A 15,373-nucleotide genomic window follows, 5' to 3' on the forward strand; every position below is an offset into this window, starting at 1 on the left:
GGGTCAGAGGTGGAACTTATCATGCATCAGTGTGAACAGTTCTCTAGTCAAAAGCCAGGGAGGCAGTTCCAATCTGCCCCTAAGGCCTCTCATTCAATTTCTCAGTTAATCTCAGGTGTCCTGGGGTGGCTTATGCTAGAGACTCAGACCTGGGAGCCCAAGAAATGGCTAGGAGCATCCAGACAGTTCTGCTCAAGGGGATGTCTAGATTTAAACTCGCATTTCTACAGTGCTTAAAGATGATTTTCAAACTGAAGTATGAATGGGGAGGAGGTAGGGAAAGGTGGGGTAAGGAGGGATGATAACATTTACACAGTAAATTGTATTTTTTTTTAAGCTTCCAATTTGCAAAGACTTTTTTCCTTTTTTTTAAATTGAAATATAGTCAGTTTACAATGCTGTATCAATTTCTGAAGTACAGAGTAATGTTTCAGTCATACATAAACATACACAGATTCGTTTTTGTATTCTTTTTCATTATAGGGTTACTACAAGATACTGAAAATAATTCCCCATGCTATATAGTGTAAATTTGTTTATTTCATATATAGTAGTTAGTATCGGCAAATCTTGAACTCCCAATTTATCCCTTTCCACCCGCTTTCCCTCCGGTAACCATAAATTTGATTTCTATGTCTGTGAGTTTATTTCTACATAGTAAACTTTAGAGCAGAAAACATACTGTATTTCATTCAAGGGTATTCATTCCAATTGGATGGACTTTTTTTTTTCTTCTAATCAATTTTAGGCAAATAGCCTTTCACGATTTCATTCCTCTCCTTTCTCCTCCCTTTGCCCTGGGTGTCTTCTCACTTCTGGTGTGGGAGGTGGGATAAGGGAGTCCTGCTAATGACACAGGGTCCACCTGGCCTTTGGGCTTCATCTGGCAACTACTGCTAGTGGCCATGGTCACTTCCCTGGTGATGAGACCCACACATGCTGCTCCTTCTCCATGTAACCCCAGCTCTTTCTCAGTCCCTTGGCTCTCTGAGTCCCCACCAGGGTCCCTGAGGGTGTCTGAATCTCCTGTATACCTCGTGAGGAACCAGAAATTTTATCTGATGTTGCTTGTTGATCTGGGAACCCTATGAGGCCCCATCTTCTCAAAGAACTACTTTTTCCCTCTTTTTTTACCACCTCACCTGGGGTCTCTGCTACCTTGCTCTAAGCCAAGCCATGGTGTCTTGAGTCCAGTCTGGTTCTTTCCAAATTTCTCCCAGTACCACCCTAGCCCCAAAAGTTCTTTTTTCCTCCTGTGTGGTTGGGACTTTCCCTAACCTTCCATCCTGCATCGTCCTTGCTCTGTGCTTTGCTCTCTGGACCACTCTCCAGCATTTGGTTCTTGATAAGCAACAGTCTGGCTTTAAAGGTTGTGAGCAAACCACATCCTCTCTTTGAAAGCTTCACTTTCAGGTCTATAGGATGCTAGAGATATTCAGCGTTTAGAGTGAGACCGAAACTGGGCAATTTCATCTTAGGTCTTATCTACTCTCCCCATCTCTGGGAGTGAAGCCTAAGTTTCATTTGTCTTAGAGGCTGAAGGGTGATGGGGAAAGAAAAAAAATATGTATATTACAGAAAAAGGAAAATGTACCAGGTGATACTTTAAAACATTGCCCTACTCACTAGTGATTAGGGAGGTAAAAATGGACGTGGAAGAACCCTCCGATTTCAGGAGAGTCTGCTTATGCCACACATCTGAGAAACAGCAGCGGAGAAATGGCTGGCGTCACTCTCTCCTGAAGAAACCTCAGGGAGTAGAAATAAACGGGAGGAACTGATGCAGGGAGGGAAGTGGGATTGGAACAGGCTGAGGTGTGGACCAGAGAGGGAAAGTAGGAGTTCCCAGTGGGGATGAGGGAGCTGAGCCATTTGCTTTTAAACTGGAAGGGGAAGAAATCAAAACAACTTGCTATATAAATAGCTGAGGAAGACAATGCTGTATATCTTAATGAGCCAGCAGGGAGTCTTATTGTTTGTTTGGGGGTTTTTTGTGGGTTTTTTTGCATGTAATAGAGGAAAAATATTTAAGTAGTGGAGGGAAAGAGAGGGACTTTTACATTTGCCGTGTAAGACCCCAGGAGAGCCAGGACTGATGGAGAAAATAGGACCACTTCATCTATTTTTAAACAGAATAGAGCACTGGGATTGCAGAGGTTTTCTTCTTTCTGCTTTTGAAACAGATGTCAAAGAACATTTAGACCTGAGACCTGATGCAGGGATGTGGGGGCCCACCAAGTAGTTTAGGCGAGGGAGGAGAGGAGAGGGGAGCTTTAGGAGCATGGAGTCCTCAGCCCCGGGCAGAACCCTGGACTCCAGGATCCTCAGGCCTTGAGCAGTAAGCCCAGCTTACAGACACTTGTTCATTCTGCCAAGGGTTGGACCACCTCTGTTTGCCAAATGTGGCTGTGCTCCTCACCCAACAGGGAAAGAGGTGGCCCCTGCAAGGGGTTATGGCCAACACAGAAAACACTCCTTTCTTATTTAAATTCTTCCTTCTTTCTCTCTAGTCAGTATTTTTTGGCTACTAAGTGGAAGGAAAGGTTTTGCTCTCTGCCATCCTTTTATATCTCCTTAGAGAAAGAAAAGATCTTACTTTCCCCAAAATTTGATAAATTGGGAGTAAATCCATTAAGAGGAGAAGATAAAAAGTTCACTCGAGAGGCAGGTGAATGGAATTTGAATTCGGAGTTTGAGCTTTTCTGGGCTGTTGTCAGGAAGGCCCCGAGTGCTGTTTGGTGACCAGAATCAGAGCTCATGGCAAACCTTTGGCACCTGTCGGAAAGCTGGGAGGCTGAGATTCACAGGAGCCTCCCCTCTAGTCGGGGTGGATGGGGAGAAGCAGACAATAAATGAAAGAAGTAAATTAAATGTGTATCAGAAGGTGATCTAGGGTAAATGACTGCTGAAAATTTTACTTCTCCCAGAGTTATTTGCATTCCATATGTAAAGGGTTCGAACTAACAGAATGAATTATGTGATGAAAGAATGCCGTGTGTTCATTTGGGAAATGCTTCCAAGCATCTATTTTGTGTGAGTCACTGTGGGATTTATAAACATGAATCGGACACATACCAGGTCTTTCTCACACCTCGGTGTAAGAATTATCAGCCAGTTTTAGAGAAGTGGGGGAGGGAGTGAGGGAAACCGGTGTCCCTTCTCCTACGCTAGTACACCTGCGAGGCTGCTTATTCTGACCACAAGGGTCCAGCCACTCAGGCTCCCCGGGGGCCCCCATTAAATCCTTCCTGGCAGATCAGATCCTGTTGGCATCCAGCCCATGCCCAGGGTCCCAGCAGCAAACGAGCCGAGAGTGTGTTCTCCTGAGGAGCAGGGAAGGCCGCGGTGTTCCTCTTTGATGACAAGGCTGCCTGTCCCCGTAGAACTCAAGCCGCGGGGCGTCAGAGCCGGGGCAGAGTGTGCGGGCATGCTGGAGTCCGCCGAACAGCTGCTGGTGGAGGACCTGTACAACCGCGTCAGGGAGAAGATGGACGACACCAGCCTGTACAACACCCCCTGCATCCTGGACCTCCAGCGGGCCTTGGTCCGGGACCGCCAAGAGGCCCCCTGGAACGAGGTGGATGAGGTCTGGCCCAACGTCTTCATAGCAGAGAAGTGAGTCTGACGCCTGGGGGTCACGACCCTTTGTCCTACCTCTCCGGGTGGGTACTGCCTGAGGGAGAGGAGATGCCCCCAACCTTCACCAAAGGCTCCAAACCAGCAAATGGACGCTGCCGGACCACTCTCCCCGCCCCCACCTGGGAGGAAGGCCACCTGCACGCAGCGATCCCCAGGAAGTAATGCCAGCCTGGCTGCTTATCCTCCATGCTCCCTCCAGGTGCCTTCTCCGGGCCTCCCTCCCTGCCCAGTGACTTGCCGACACATACCTCACTGTCACCACTGTCCCATGACATCCACAACAGCTATTTCATGGCACTTTCAGAGCTATTGACAATACTGACTTTCTATATGTTTGCCAACTTATGAAAATGTCCACAACATATTAAGAGGATAAATCGGTTATACAACAACGTATATACAGTAATCGGGTCATATACAGTGTGTGTGTCTGTGTGTGTGTGTGCTTTTGCATAAACAACAAATTAGAAACAAACGAAATAAAGTTTCCAGTCCTCCTCTCTAGGAGGTGGTTCTAAAAGTGATTTTCATTTACTTCCTTAAGTTTCTTTTGAACTGTACAGATTTTCTACAGTAAACCTTTATGGTTTTTATAATCAGAAAAAAAAATGTTATTTTAAAAAAGTTTATCAGTGGTTTCCAGAACAAAACCCCAAACAACTCACTCATGTCCTATTCCTTCTTTGTGGTTTTGTCAGTGCATAAATGGTACTGATAGGTTGGTTTGTGAAATTCATTTTTTGCTGATCTATTGACTATTTAATGAGATGTTTTCCCAATGTAATTACCTATATATCTAGAGGCAAGGGAGGGAATTTGGGGCCCCCAGGGCAGGCAAGAGGGAAAATAGCTCTGGGCACTGGGTCTTGTGCTCCACTGTGAAGTAATCAGTCACCCAGAGCCTGAATCTCAGAGCTGGGCACCAAGTCCTGAGTGATCTGTAATTAGCTCTGTGAAACCAGAAACATTCACATCGTGGTCAGCAGGGACCCCAGGCATCTCCAGATATCCCCAGCTAAGGATCTCTGCTCCTTCTTGGGCGACCCTGTCCTCAAGGCCTCTTCAAACAAAGCCCCACCCATTCCACTGCAGTAAAAAGCTCTGAGCCAGAAACCCAAACCCCAGTTCTTATTCAGAGTCTTTTTCTCCTTTCAATCCTGGAAAGTCATAAAAGCTGTCTGATTCATGTTTACAATCTTCAAGTGGGAATAAAAACAGTTGGGTTCTGTCTCCCTCTTGAGTTTATTATTAGGATAAAATTAAATAATGCATGTGAGAGCACCTTGAAAAACATAGCATGCCATATCAATGTGAAGCACACCTAATTTTATTATTAAATTTTATCATTATTTTGGCCTGCCACTTTTGTGTCTTGATGAATGTCCATCCCCAAGGCATGGGATTTTAACCTAGAGATTGCTGGACCATTCAACGGGTTCCTTATACATCAGTCTTGTTCTCCTCTTTCTCCTGCCCTCCCCTGCCCAGCTCCCTGTCCCTTCTCTTTCTTGCCATGGCCAAGTCACTGGTCCTTTTTAATAACAATATTTGCGGTGAGTCCCAGGCACATCGGGGAGCAGAGGAGGAGGCATTCTCCCAGCGGTGGCCCTCCTGACCTGGTTGAAGCATGTTCCCCATCTCGGTGGTAAGGCATCTTTCTAGTTCTGACTTTGGCAAAAAGCATCCTTGCCTCTTTCCCTCCAGGAGCGTGGCTGTGAACAAGGCGAGGCTGAAGAGGCTGGGAATCACCCACATCCTGAATGCTGCTCACGGCACTGGCGTCTACACTGGGCCTGAGTTCTACACTGGCCTGGAGATCCAGTACCTGGGTGTGGAGGTCGATGACTTCCCGGAGGTGGACATCTCCCAGCATTTCCGGAAGGCAGCGGAGTTCCTGGATGAAGCCCTGCTGACTTACAGAGGTGAGGGGGAGTCTGCAGGCCCCAAGCTGCTGAAACTCCACAGGGGGAGCGGCCACGTAAGGAATGGTATGAAAACCTCCAGATCATCTGCTGTCTGGGGGTTATCTGTCTTAAGACAGTTTTTTTCTCATTCTAGCATGAGGGCAAAGGAAAGGACCATCATTCATCCCATAAGCAATCATTGAGGGCCCAGCACGTGCCCAGTGCTGTTCTGGGTGCTGCGCTGACAAATACGAAGTTCCTGGTCTTTAACACTTACGCTGTAGTGAGGGAAGGAAAAATCAGAAAGAAAAAGAAAAATGTCAGGTACTGATCAGTGTGAGGCAGAAATGATACCTGGGATGATGTGTTGGAGTGTCTGGCTAGCTCCTTTGAGAGGGTGGTTGAGAAGGGGACATTTAAGCTGAGTGACAAGAAAGAACTAGTCAGGGAAAAATAGGAAGGAGAGCATTCCTGGCCAAGCAACGTGTTAGTGCAGAGATTTCTAAGTGGAACAGGCTTGCTGTCTTCAGGAATCACCAGGCGGGTGTGGGTGAGCCTGGTGGGTGCAGGCTACAGCGGCAGGGCCCGTGGTGCAGGAAGTTGAGGGCCAAGGTAAGGGAGCTGAAAGGCACCTGGATCTGATCTGCATCATGGAAAACTCACTCCCTGGGCTTTGGAGACAGATCGGGTGGGGAAGTGAGAGTGGGGGTGAGGAGACTGACACGGAGGCTATCTCTGTTGTTGAAGTGGGACGATGGGAAATTGTCTAGAGAGCTGATGCGACGTCTCAGTGAGGATTTTGACCAGGAGAGGCTGGAGCTCATGCAGTGGGAGCGAGTGGGAGTTTAGGAGCTGGTGTCCAAAAACCTAGGCTTGAGTTCCGGATTTGCTAGCCTCTCTCTGCACCACGGGACCTCGGGCTATTTCCTTTATCCTGGGGAACCTCGCTTTCCTTACCTATAGGACCAAGATAAAGAGACCTACTTCTCTGAAAATTGCTGTGAGGATTGAAATTGTAAAAATGCATATAAGAGCTTACTTAGGGCAGAACCAGGCAAGTAATAAATGTGTCAACAGTTACAGCCATTACTATAAGGAATATTGTTAATGATTCCTGGGAAGGCCATTGCCTGTCATCACCAATGGCCAGGCCAGGAAGGGTAACTTCTAATGGAAAATGATATGGATATACATATATATATATGGGGGTGGGGGTGGTGGTGAGCAGAGACAGAGAGAGACAGTGAAATACAGAGAGACAGAGAGGGGAAATATATATAGAGAGAGGCATTTTATTAAAATATAATTTATAAATTAAGAAATGCTATGCGTATCTATTATATATATATAATATGTGAACATATATATATATGGCGTCTATAGTTATATAAAATGGTTTTCTCCCCTTTTCAATGCTTTAAAAAAAAACAAACCCTACTTTGAAGAATGTATTTCTTCTCTCCAGTGTGGACTTGGGTGTGTCTGTCAAATTGCTGTGGGAGGGGGATGTCTTCAGCTGCTTTGCCCGGGCCTGGCGGTGAGGGGCCTGGGCCAGCTTCCCAGCGGAGCCCGGCGGGGACAGCTGGGGAAACGTGCACAGGAGGGGAGGGAAGCATAGACGCGGCCAGAGGCCGGCGGGGCTCGAGCAGCATCCCCAGTCGGTGAGGCTGCTCGCAGAGCGGAAAGGCATCCCCAGAAGCGGGGGGAGCTGCTGGGAGGGTGGCGGGGAGGCGGTGGGCTGGGCGTCCAGGAGCTGCGCGGCTGGAGCAGGGAAGTGTCCTTTTACGGGGAGAGGAAGGCGACAGGGCGCCTGCGTCAGGCTGGGTACCCTCGCCTGGGTAACCCCCACCCCCAGGCCCCGCCAGAGGCAGTGCAACAGGGCCTGCCAGCGAGTCCAGCGGCTTGGCTCCCGGCCCAGACCGCGGCTAGGACTGGCTGGTCCCCATCTTTTGCCCCGGCCCGTGCGTCCTGGTGTGTCCTGCAGACCATCTCCTCTGTCCTTGCCATCAACTGCCTTCAGCCTCACCCTCCCTGGTCTCCGCATCCCTGCAAGGCGGGGAAGGGAGCATATCCATATTGTTGTGGTTGCCTTTGTGGGTAGTATTCCTACTCCACTGAAGACAATTGTCACCATCCCTTGAATTGCCCCCTGAGTCTTATTTTCTGTGGTTTTTATCCACTCTAAGATGCTTCCAAGTCAGTTCTTAACAAGGAGGAAGGCTAAAGCTACACCTGGTTCTGGGCATTTTACATAATAATCACAAGACCGCCAGGAGAGAGGCTGATATTTTACAAATTGGGAAATCCCTACTCCTGGAAGGTCAAGTGACTGCCACCATGTAATAATCAAGATTCCCTTGCTTGCCAGTAAGTTAGAAACCATCTCGAACTACTTAACAAGCAGCAACGGCATTAATTACAACCAGACAAGGAGAAATTCAAAGACAGGAAGAAGGGCCAGCATTGTCTGGAGCAAGGACTGGACAACCTCAGGACTCTTGGGTCCATGTTTTCTTTCTCTTTCTCTTTCTACCTCAGAGAGGAGGCCCTCCTCAGGCCTGACAACAGCCACGAACGTCCTGCCTTAGTTGCATTTCCAAATTCCCTGGAGGAAGAGTTTGTTTGGCAAGGTGCTTTGTCTACCCTGAATTCTAGGCACAGTGGTAAGGCGGGTGGCAAGTACTTCTTGTTTTCCAGAGATACAGAGAAGGGGACAGTTCTGAGGAAAAGGAGAAATACGAGTTGGGAGGACACAGCACAAATGCCTGCCATATAAAGGCATCTCGAGAATGTGAGGAAACTGGAACCCAGTCTTACTCAAGTCCGGGGCTGCCTCCACTAGCTCTCCTCTACAAATCTTGAAGGAGAAAGACTACATCTAGACAGACCAGCCCCCACCCCAAATCAGCTCTGCAGCAAATCAAAATGGTGAACACCAATTAGAAAAGGACCCTCTTCCTCAAGCCATTTTATTGCTGGAAATTTTTTATCATAACCAAACCAATTGACTTTGAGGTGCAGGGCATCCCCTGGAGCTGTGTTGAGCACAAGCTAGCCATCAGTATGGCCTTGTGCCAAGCAGAGAAAACAGGGAATCCTGTCATTGGTCTGGCTGAAGAGGGTAGGAGCCCTGAGTCTGACCACCCCACCCCTCAGCCTCTGCCTTGTCCCTCACGCTGTCCCTGAGGCTCCTTGGAGGAATCCCAAGTGCAAAGGATGCAGCACGGAAAAGCATGGTGCCTCCAACCTGGTCTCCACCAAACTGAGTCTGAGTGTATTTGATGCCCTAATAGGAGGCCAGGCTGCTTGTTCCCTCAGGTGTCCCGAAGTCAGCCAGCCTAGTAACCACCTCCGGAGGAAGCCAGTGAGACTTGTACTAACGGTAGTAAATTGTGGCCTGGTCAGCCAGTTACAAGAGGGTCCTTAATGAGGGACAGCTAAGCCCTCAGCTGAAGGTGAGAGGGGATAAGACTCTTTTAGTGGCTTTGATTCTGGTTACTCACCTCCCCGCTACTGGCTGCTGGCCCTTGGCAATAAGGCCTTTCAGCATCATTGGACCTCAGGTCCCCTCAAGTCTTGCCTTGGTCTCTGACTTCTGATGTGACAAAGACATGATCTTAACTGGTGCAAAAATATAATAATAAAAGTCACCTGCATCTCATATTGTAAGATAGGACTCTTCACTGATTTAATAAGTATCCCCGAAGACTGTTGGCAAATAGATTGATGGCAGCCTAGAGGGAGATCTCTAGTGGTCCCAGCGTGCATTTCAAACAGTTACCAGAATGAAGGCATAGAAGGCATGTTTGTCATGTTTATGAAGGATGCAGAGCAGAGGGAGAGGCGAGGGAATAACTGCACTATTGAATGGTAAAGACTTGCAAAAGCTTCCGTAAGGCCATAAGGACAGGCTCTATCTGCCAAAGACATGAATTGGAATTTGTAAAGTCATCCTCACGTTTCAAAAATACAAGCTAGAAGAGACATGACTTAATAGCAGTTTTTTTAGAAAAGCTTTGTAGGTTTCAGCTCATAAAAAGATAATTTGAGTTCGTTGCGTGATACATCCACTCACATTGGAAGCTCAGATGGCATCAGTGAAGGCCCAGTGGCCAGAGCAAGAGTGGTGAGGGGTCCACTTGACTCTGTATGGGTCAGGCCAGGCCTAAAGTAGCTTGCTCCATACTGACACAAACTCCTTAGAAAAAAATGGACAAATTCAAGTTAGACTTGAAGAGAGTGGCTGGTGTAATAATGGAACATGAAAAAAAATATGTTTGGATAATGATCCAAAGACCCAGAATAGCAAGGAAAAGAAAGAAAGAAAAAAAAACTTTAGCGAAGTATATGACAGTTATCTTCTTACAGATTTTTGTGTAAAGGCCCAGTTCATACAGATATATTTATTACTGACCCCAGAATGTCAGAGTAAGAGCACTGGGTGCCCGTTACATAAAGTTATCCTTTGCCCCAACACGGGAAAGAATTTTCCAAAAAATTAGATGGATCTAATTATGGGGTGAGAGGGGTTTGTGTGTGTCTGTGTCTGTCTGCCTGTCTGAGATACTGAGCTCTCTGTCACTGGAAGCATCCAAGCATCCAGCAGAGGCTGGATGATGGGTGACCCAGCATCAAGGATGTTGTAAAGGGAATTCTCAAGTTTCCACTGTGGCTTGTGGTACTTTCCAATGCTGAGATTCTATTTCTCTGGGATTCACTCATCTTAGCCTCATTCCTTTTCTATTTTCTTTCCCCTTTCCCCTTATTCTTTGATTTTTCCTCCCTCTGATGCTCAGTTTGGTCAAAGAACATGCACTGCAGAATCTCAAAACTGGGGACAGTGGCTAGTTCCTTTGTTTCCCACCCACTCCCCACTCCCTGCCCACATTCAGAAAATGCAGAAAATGTTTCCACCAGCACGGGGCAGCCTCCCTGCTCTGTCTGACATCTGTAACGTGGGGACAATGATGCTTGTCCCTCAGGGGACTTGAGCATGGATGACTATCAGAGGTCCAAAGGAAACATTAAATCCAGCACATGAAAATAATGCCTTAAAAGAAGAAAATACAAGGAAGCTACTGTAGTTACATCACTACCTCTTGTGTCTTCTTCTCAGGGAAAGTCCTGGTCAGCAGCGAGATGGGCGTCAGCCGCTCAGCCGTTCTGGTGGCCGCCTACCTGATGATCTTCCACAACATGGCCATCCTGGAGGCCCTGATGACTGTGCGCAAGAAGCGGGCCATCTACCCCAACGACGGCTTCCTGAAGCAGCTCCGAGAGCTCAATGAGAAGCTGATGGAGGAGAGAGAAGAGGACTTCGGTCGGGAGGGGGGAGGAGAGGAGGCAGAGGAGGGAGAGGACGCAGGAAGCATGGTCGGGGCCAGAATGCACGCCCTCACGGTGGAGGAGGAGGACGATGCCACCAGCCACCTGAGTGGCTCCTCCTTGGGGAAGGCCAGCCAGGCCTCCAAGCCCCTCACCCTCATCGATGAAGAGGAGGAGGAGAAGCTATATGAGGCGTGGAAGAAGGGGCAGGGCCTCCCCACAGGCAAGGCCCCCCAGGGCGGAGACGGCAGGTGCTCAGCCTCCTCTGGCCGGGGTGAGGAAGAGCCCGAGGACGAGGATGTGGAGCAAATCATCCGCGAGTGGCAGAGCCGGAACGAGAGGTACCAGGCAGAAGGGCACCGGAGATGGGATCGGGAGGAGGAGGAGGAGGAGGGTGATGACGGCTCCTTCGTGCGGAGAAGACGGAGGCACACCCTGAGTGAGAGCAGCACCTCCGAGAGCGTGAGCAGCCATGACATCCGGGTCCTGAAACAGCAGCTGGAGATGAGCAGCCTGAATCGAGGTGGGAGACGCCGCTCCGACTCGGTATCCACGGAGAGCACCTGGGACATGTGGAACCAGAGGCTGCTGGAGATTGAGAAGGAAGCTTCCCGGAAGTACCACTCCAGGAGCAAGAGGGAGGAGGTGGACACGAGCTCAGAGGTGCGGAGCCGGGTGCGGGAGGATGATGAGGAGAGTGTGTCCTCGGAGGCCAGCTCCTTCTATAACTTCTGCAGTAGGAACAAGGACAAACTCACTGCCCTGGAGAGGTGGAAGATCAAGAGGATCCAATTTGGATTTCACAAGAAAGACAGGGAGGCAGGGGACAGCAGCAGTGAGCAAGGTGCAGAGGAGGCCGAGGGGGAGAAGAGCATCTCTGATGTCAACTTGTCGGCCTACCAGGCCTGGAAGCTGAAACACCAGAAGAAGGTGGGCAGTGAGAACAAGGAGGAGGTGGTAGAGCTCAGCAAGGGAGAGGACTCGGTCTTGGCCAAGAAGAGGCAACGGAGGCTGGAGCTGCTGGAGAGGAGCAGGCAGACACTGGAGGAGAGCCAGTCCATGGGAAGCTGGGAGGCAGATAGCTCGGCTGCCAGTGGGAGCATCCCCCTGTCTGCATTCTGGTCCGCAGCCCCCTCAGTCAGTGCTGATGGGGACACAGCATCAGTGCTCAGCACCCAGAGCCATAGCTCCCACGCATCTCAGGTCCTAAGCAACACAGGGGGATGCTTGGCATCCGCCCCCACCACACCTCTACCTAACCTGCCAGTGGGCCCTGGGGACACCATTTCCATCGCCAGCATCCAGAACTGGATCGCCAGCGTAGTCAGTGAAACTCTTGCCCAGAAGCAAAACGAAATGCTGCTGTTGTCCCACTCCCCGTCAGTTGCAAGTATGAAGGTGGCCCCAGCAGCCAGCTGCCTGGGGGATGACCAAGTCTCCATGCTCAGTGGACACAGCAGCTCCTCTCTGGGTGGCTGCCTACTGCCTCAAAGCCAGGCGAGACCCAGCCCCGACACGCAGTCCGTGCTGTCCTCCCATACCACGCTGAGCTCCAGGGCTGCCGAAGGCACTGGGAGCAGAGTGAGGGGGACCAGCAAGCCTATCTACAGCCTCTTCGCTGACAACGTCAACCTAAAGGAGCTTGGCCGGAAGGAGAAGGAGATGCAGATGGAACTGAGGGAGAAGATGTCCGAGTACAAAATGGAGAAGCTGGCCTCCGACAACAAACGCAGCTCCCTTTTCAAGAAGAAGAAGGTCAAGGAAGATGAGGATGAAGACGTGGCTGATAGGGATGGGGACACTGACAGTGCCATAGGGAGCTTCCGGTATTCTTCCCGCAGTAATTCCCAGAAACCAGAAACGGACACCTCGTCCTCGCTGGCTGTCTCTGATAGCTATGGAAGTGGCAGCAGAGCTGGCAAAGAGATGGATAGCAGTATCAACAAGTGGCTCAGTGGCCTCAGGACAGAGGAAAAATCTCCTCAGAGTGATTGGTCCAGAAGCTCCAGGGAGAAGGGCACCAGATCTTCGCTGCTCCGGGAGACGGAGTCTAAATCCTCCAGCTACAAGTTCTCCAAATCCCGGTCAGAGGAGCAGGACACCTCGTCCTACCACGAGGCCAATGGCAACTCCGTAAGAAGCACTTCACGGGTCTCTTCCTCCTCCACCAGGGAGGGCAGAGAGATGCACAAATTCTCCAGGTCCATGTTCAGTGAGACCTCAAGCTCCCGAGAGGGAAGCCCCGAGCCCTACTTTTTCCGCCGGACCCCCGAGCCCTCGGATGAGGAAGAGCCCCCAGAACCACGGCATCCGACTGGGGCCAGACCCAGGGACTGGGAGGATGTGGAAGAGTCATCCAAGTCCGACTTTTCTGAATTTGGAGCCAAGAGGAAATTCACCCAGAGCTTCATGAGGTCTGAAGAGGAGGGAGAGAAAGAGAGGATGGAAAACAGAGAAGAAGGGAGGTTTGCTTCGGGGCGGCGGTCTCAGTATCGGAGAAGCACTGACAGGGAGGAGGAGGAAGAAATGGACGATGAAGCCATCATCGCTGCCTGGAGACGCCGGCAAGAAGAAACCAGGACTAAGCTGCAGAGAAGGAGGGAGGATTAGCTGGGCAAAGTGGATCTGGGAGAGACCGAGAACACAGGGAGCAGCCGCACGTGCTGCTAAGCACAGGGCTCAGGGCACACGTTGCCACAGTGCATCAAGGGACAAGCATGTGGAGAGGATCATACAGAAGGTGAAATGGGAGGTACCAGGTGGAAGGGCACCAGGGGTGGGGCAGGTGAGAGCCGAAGAAGAAGAAGAATCATAATATGAGGACCAACCAACTGACACCATTTCGTCACCCAGTGTCCTCTAAGCTTCGGTGCTTCACTTATGGATTTGATAGAATGTGTCATGCACCAGAGAGCTGAGCTTACAAAGGCACCGTAGTGTGTTGGAGACTCCAGCTCACATCCAGGAAGGCTGTATGAATGCAAGGCATGGTTCTATTTGTAGAGGTTTTCTACAATGAGACCCAGGAAATCTATCCTGTGGCAAGTCTCACCTCTCCCAGCAAGGCTGAGTTCTGGCTGTTTCTTTTTAATGTTTTGCATCTCCATTAAAATTGATACGTTGTCAAATATTTCTTCTTCATTCTTTTAGCTCTTTGGATATTATGGGAAACCCACTTTAAGAGACACAGATGGGCTACCATGAGCCAGCCTCACCTTGTGCCACAAAAGCTGTGTCTCCAGACAATACCACTGTCATCTCATTGTGAAAAATAATAGCCAAGTATTTCGTCTAGGATACAACAGAGTGAGAAAACACTAGGAGGACCCTTGAGAGTAACAGAGGGAACTAAAGAAAGAAAGAACAGGTTTTATTGTGGTGAGAGTGGCAAGCTGTAGGTAGAGGGTCCCTCCGGAATGGCAGAAAAACAAAGCAAACAAAGCATGAGGGAGAGAAGAGTACAAAGAGATGGAGATGTATTTTCACGAAATCTTCTGGCCGTCCTTGCCTTTCATTCCTTGGAGGATCATGGGGCAATGCAGTGGCCAGACCATTTCATCCTTCCCTGCACTCTGGATGGGCTAGGTTGGTGAGATTTCTTTACCTCTTGTTCCCATGGGTTTCTGGCCCTCCAAACACAGTCTGACTTGCTGAAGCAAGAGGCATACCTTAGGTACCTACCACAAACATTGGTGGACTGTTTTCTGCAGTTACGTTCAAGCTGCCGCATCTTGCAAGATTAGAACACAGATGTGTGCCATGCAGGGGTCCAAGATGTCTTGATCAGTCAAAAAATCAAATTCATGAGACACAGTTGGGAGGGAAGAAGATTAAGGAGGACTCCACCAACGGGATGAATAGTAAGTGACCAGTCATGATGTGATCATTTTTACTAAAAACTGAGCGTCAGGGGATGTGGAGATAGTGTACCCTTCCTACGTGGGTTAGTTTAGCATCACACATTTCAGTGAGCACAAAGATAGAAGTACCAAGGCCAAAAGAGTGGACTTGAGCTCAAACCCAGACCTGCACACGAGCTGCTGTCAGAGGAACAGTTAAATTGCTCACCTTCCCTCTAACACTTTGGCCCACAGTTCAGTTGCTGATGGTCCCCATCTCCCTTGCACTGGCTGGGGGAGAATGAGGCCTTAGAAAACACTGCTCAGCCTTTGTTCCATTTGCCCCTTTCCTTCTTCCTTTGGTCATTTTACTTAGTCAGCCATAGTCCCTGGTTTCAATGCTCAACAGGGCATTCTCATCATCCAAGACGGAGCTATTCTCATACACCCACCGCAAGAAGGCTGGTTGTGGCCCATTTTACCTTCTGGACGAGCTCAAGACCTCTTCTCTCATTTCACCCCTGTGGGGAGGTCTCTGATAGAGGCACAGACATTCAATCGGGCATCCATTCTAGAAGATCAATCTTCTGGAGGGAGGAATGAAAATACCCCTAGGACAACAGCTCTCTTTTCCTTTTCCTAATCTTCTTACCTTGAATTATCTTG

General features: G+C 49.4%; 1 protein-coding gene across 1 annotated transcript in view; it reads left to right on the plus strand.

Moving 5' to 3' along the window:
• STYXL2 (serine/threonine/tyrosine interacting like 2) overlaps positions 1-13,980 on the plus strand; it is a 28,099-nt gene extending 14,119 nt beyond the window's left edge. Inside the window, exons 4-6 of the mRNA XM_031435851.2 lie at positions 3,384-3,615; positions 5,344-5,561; positions 10,660-13,980. Coding sequence (XP_031291711.2) covers positions 3,384-3,615; positions 5,344-5,561; positions 10,660-13,478 — 3,269 coding nt within the window. The 3' untranslated portion in view covers positions 13,479-13,980. The remainder of the gene's footprint in view (positions 1-3,383; positions 3,616-5,343; positions 5,562-10,659) is intronic.
• The last annotated feature ends 1,393 nt before the right edge of the window (positions 13,981-15,373 follow it).

This window comes from Camelus dromedarius, chromosome 23, assembly GCF_036321535.1.
Source record: "Camelus dromedarius isolate mCamDro1 chromosome 23, mCamDro1.pat, whole genome shotgun sequence".
In the NCBI taxonomy this organism is placed as follows: Eukaryota; Metazoa; Chordata; class Mammalia; order Artiodactyla; family Camelidae; genus Camelus; species Camelus dromedarius.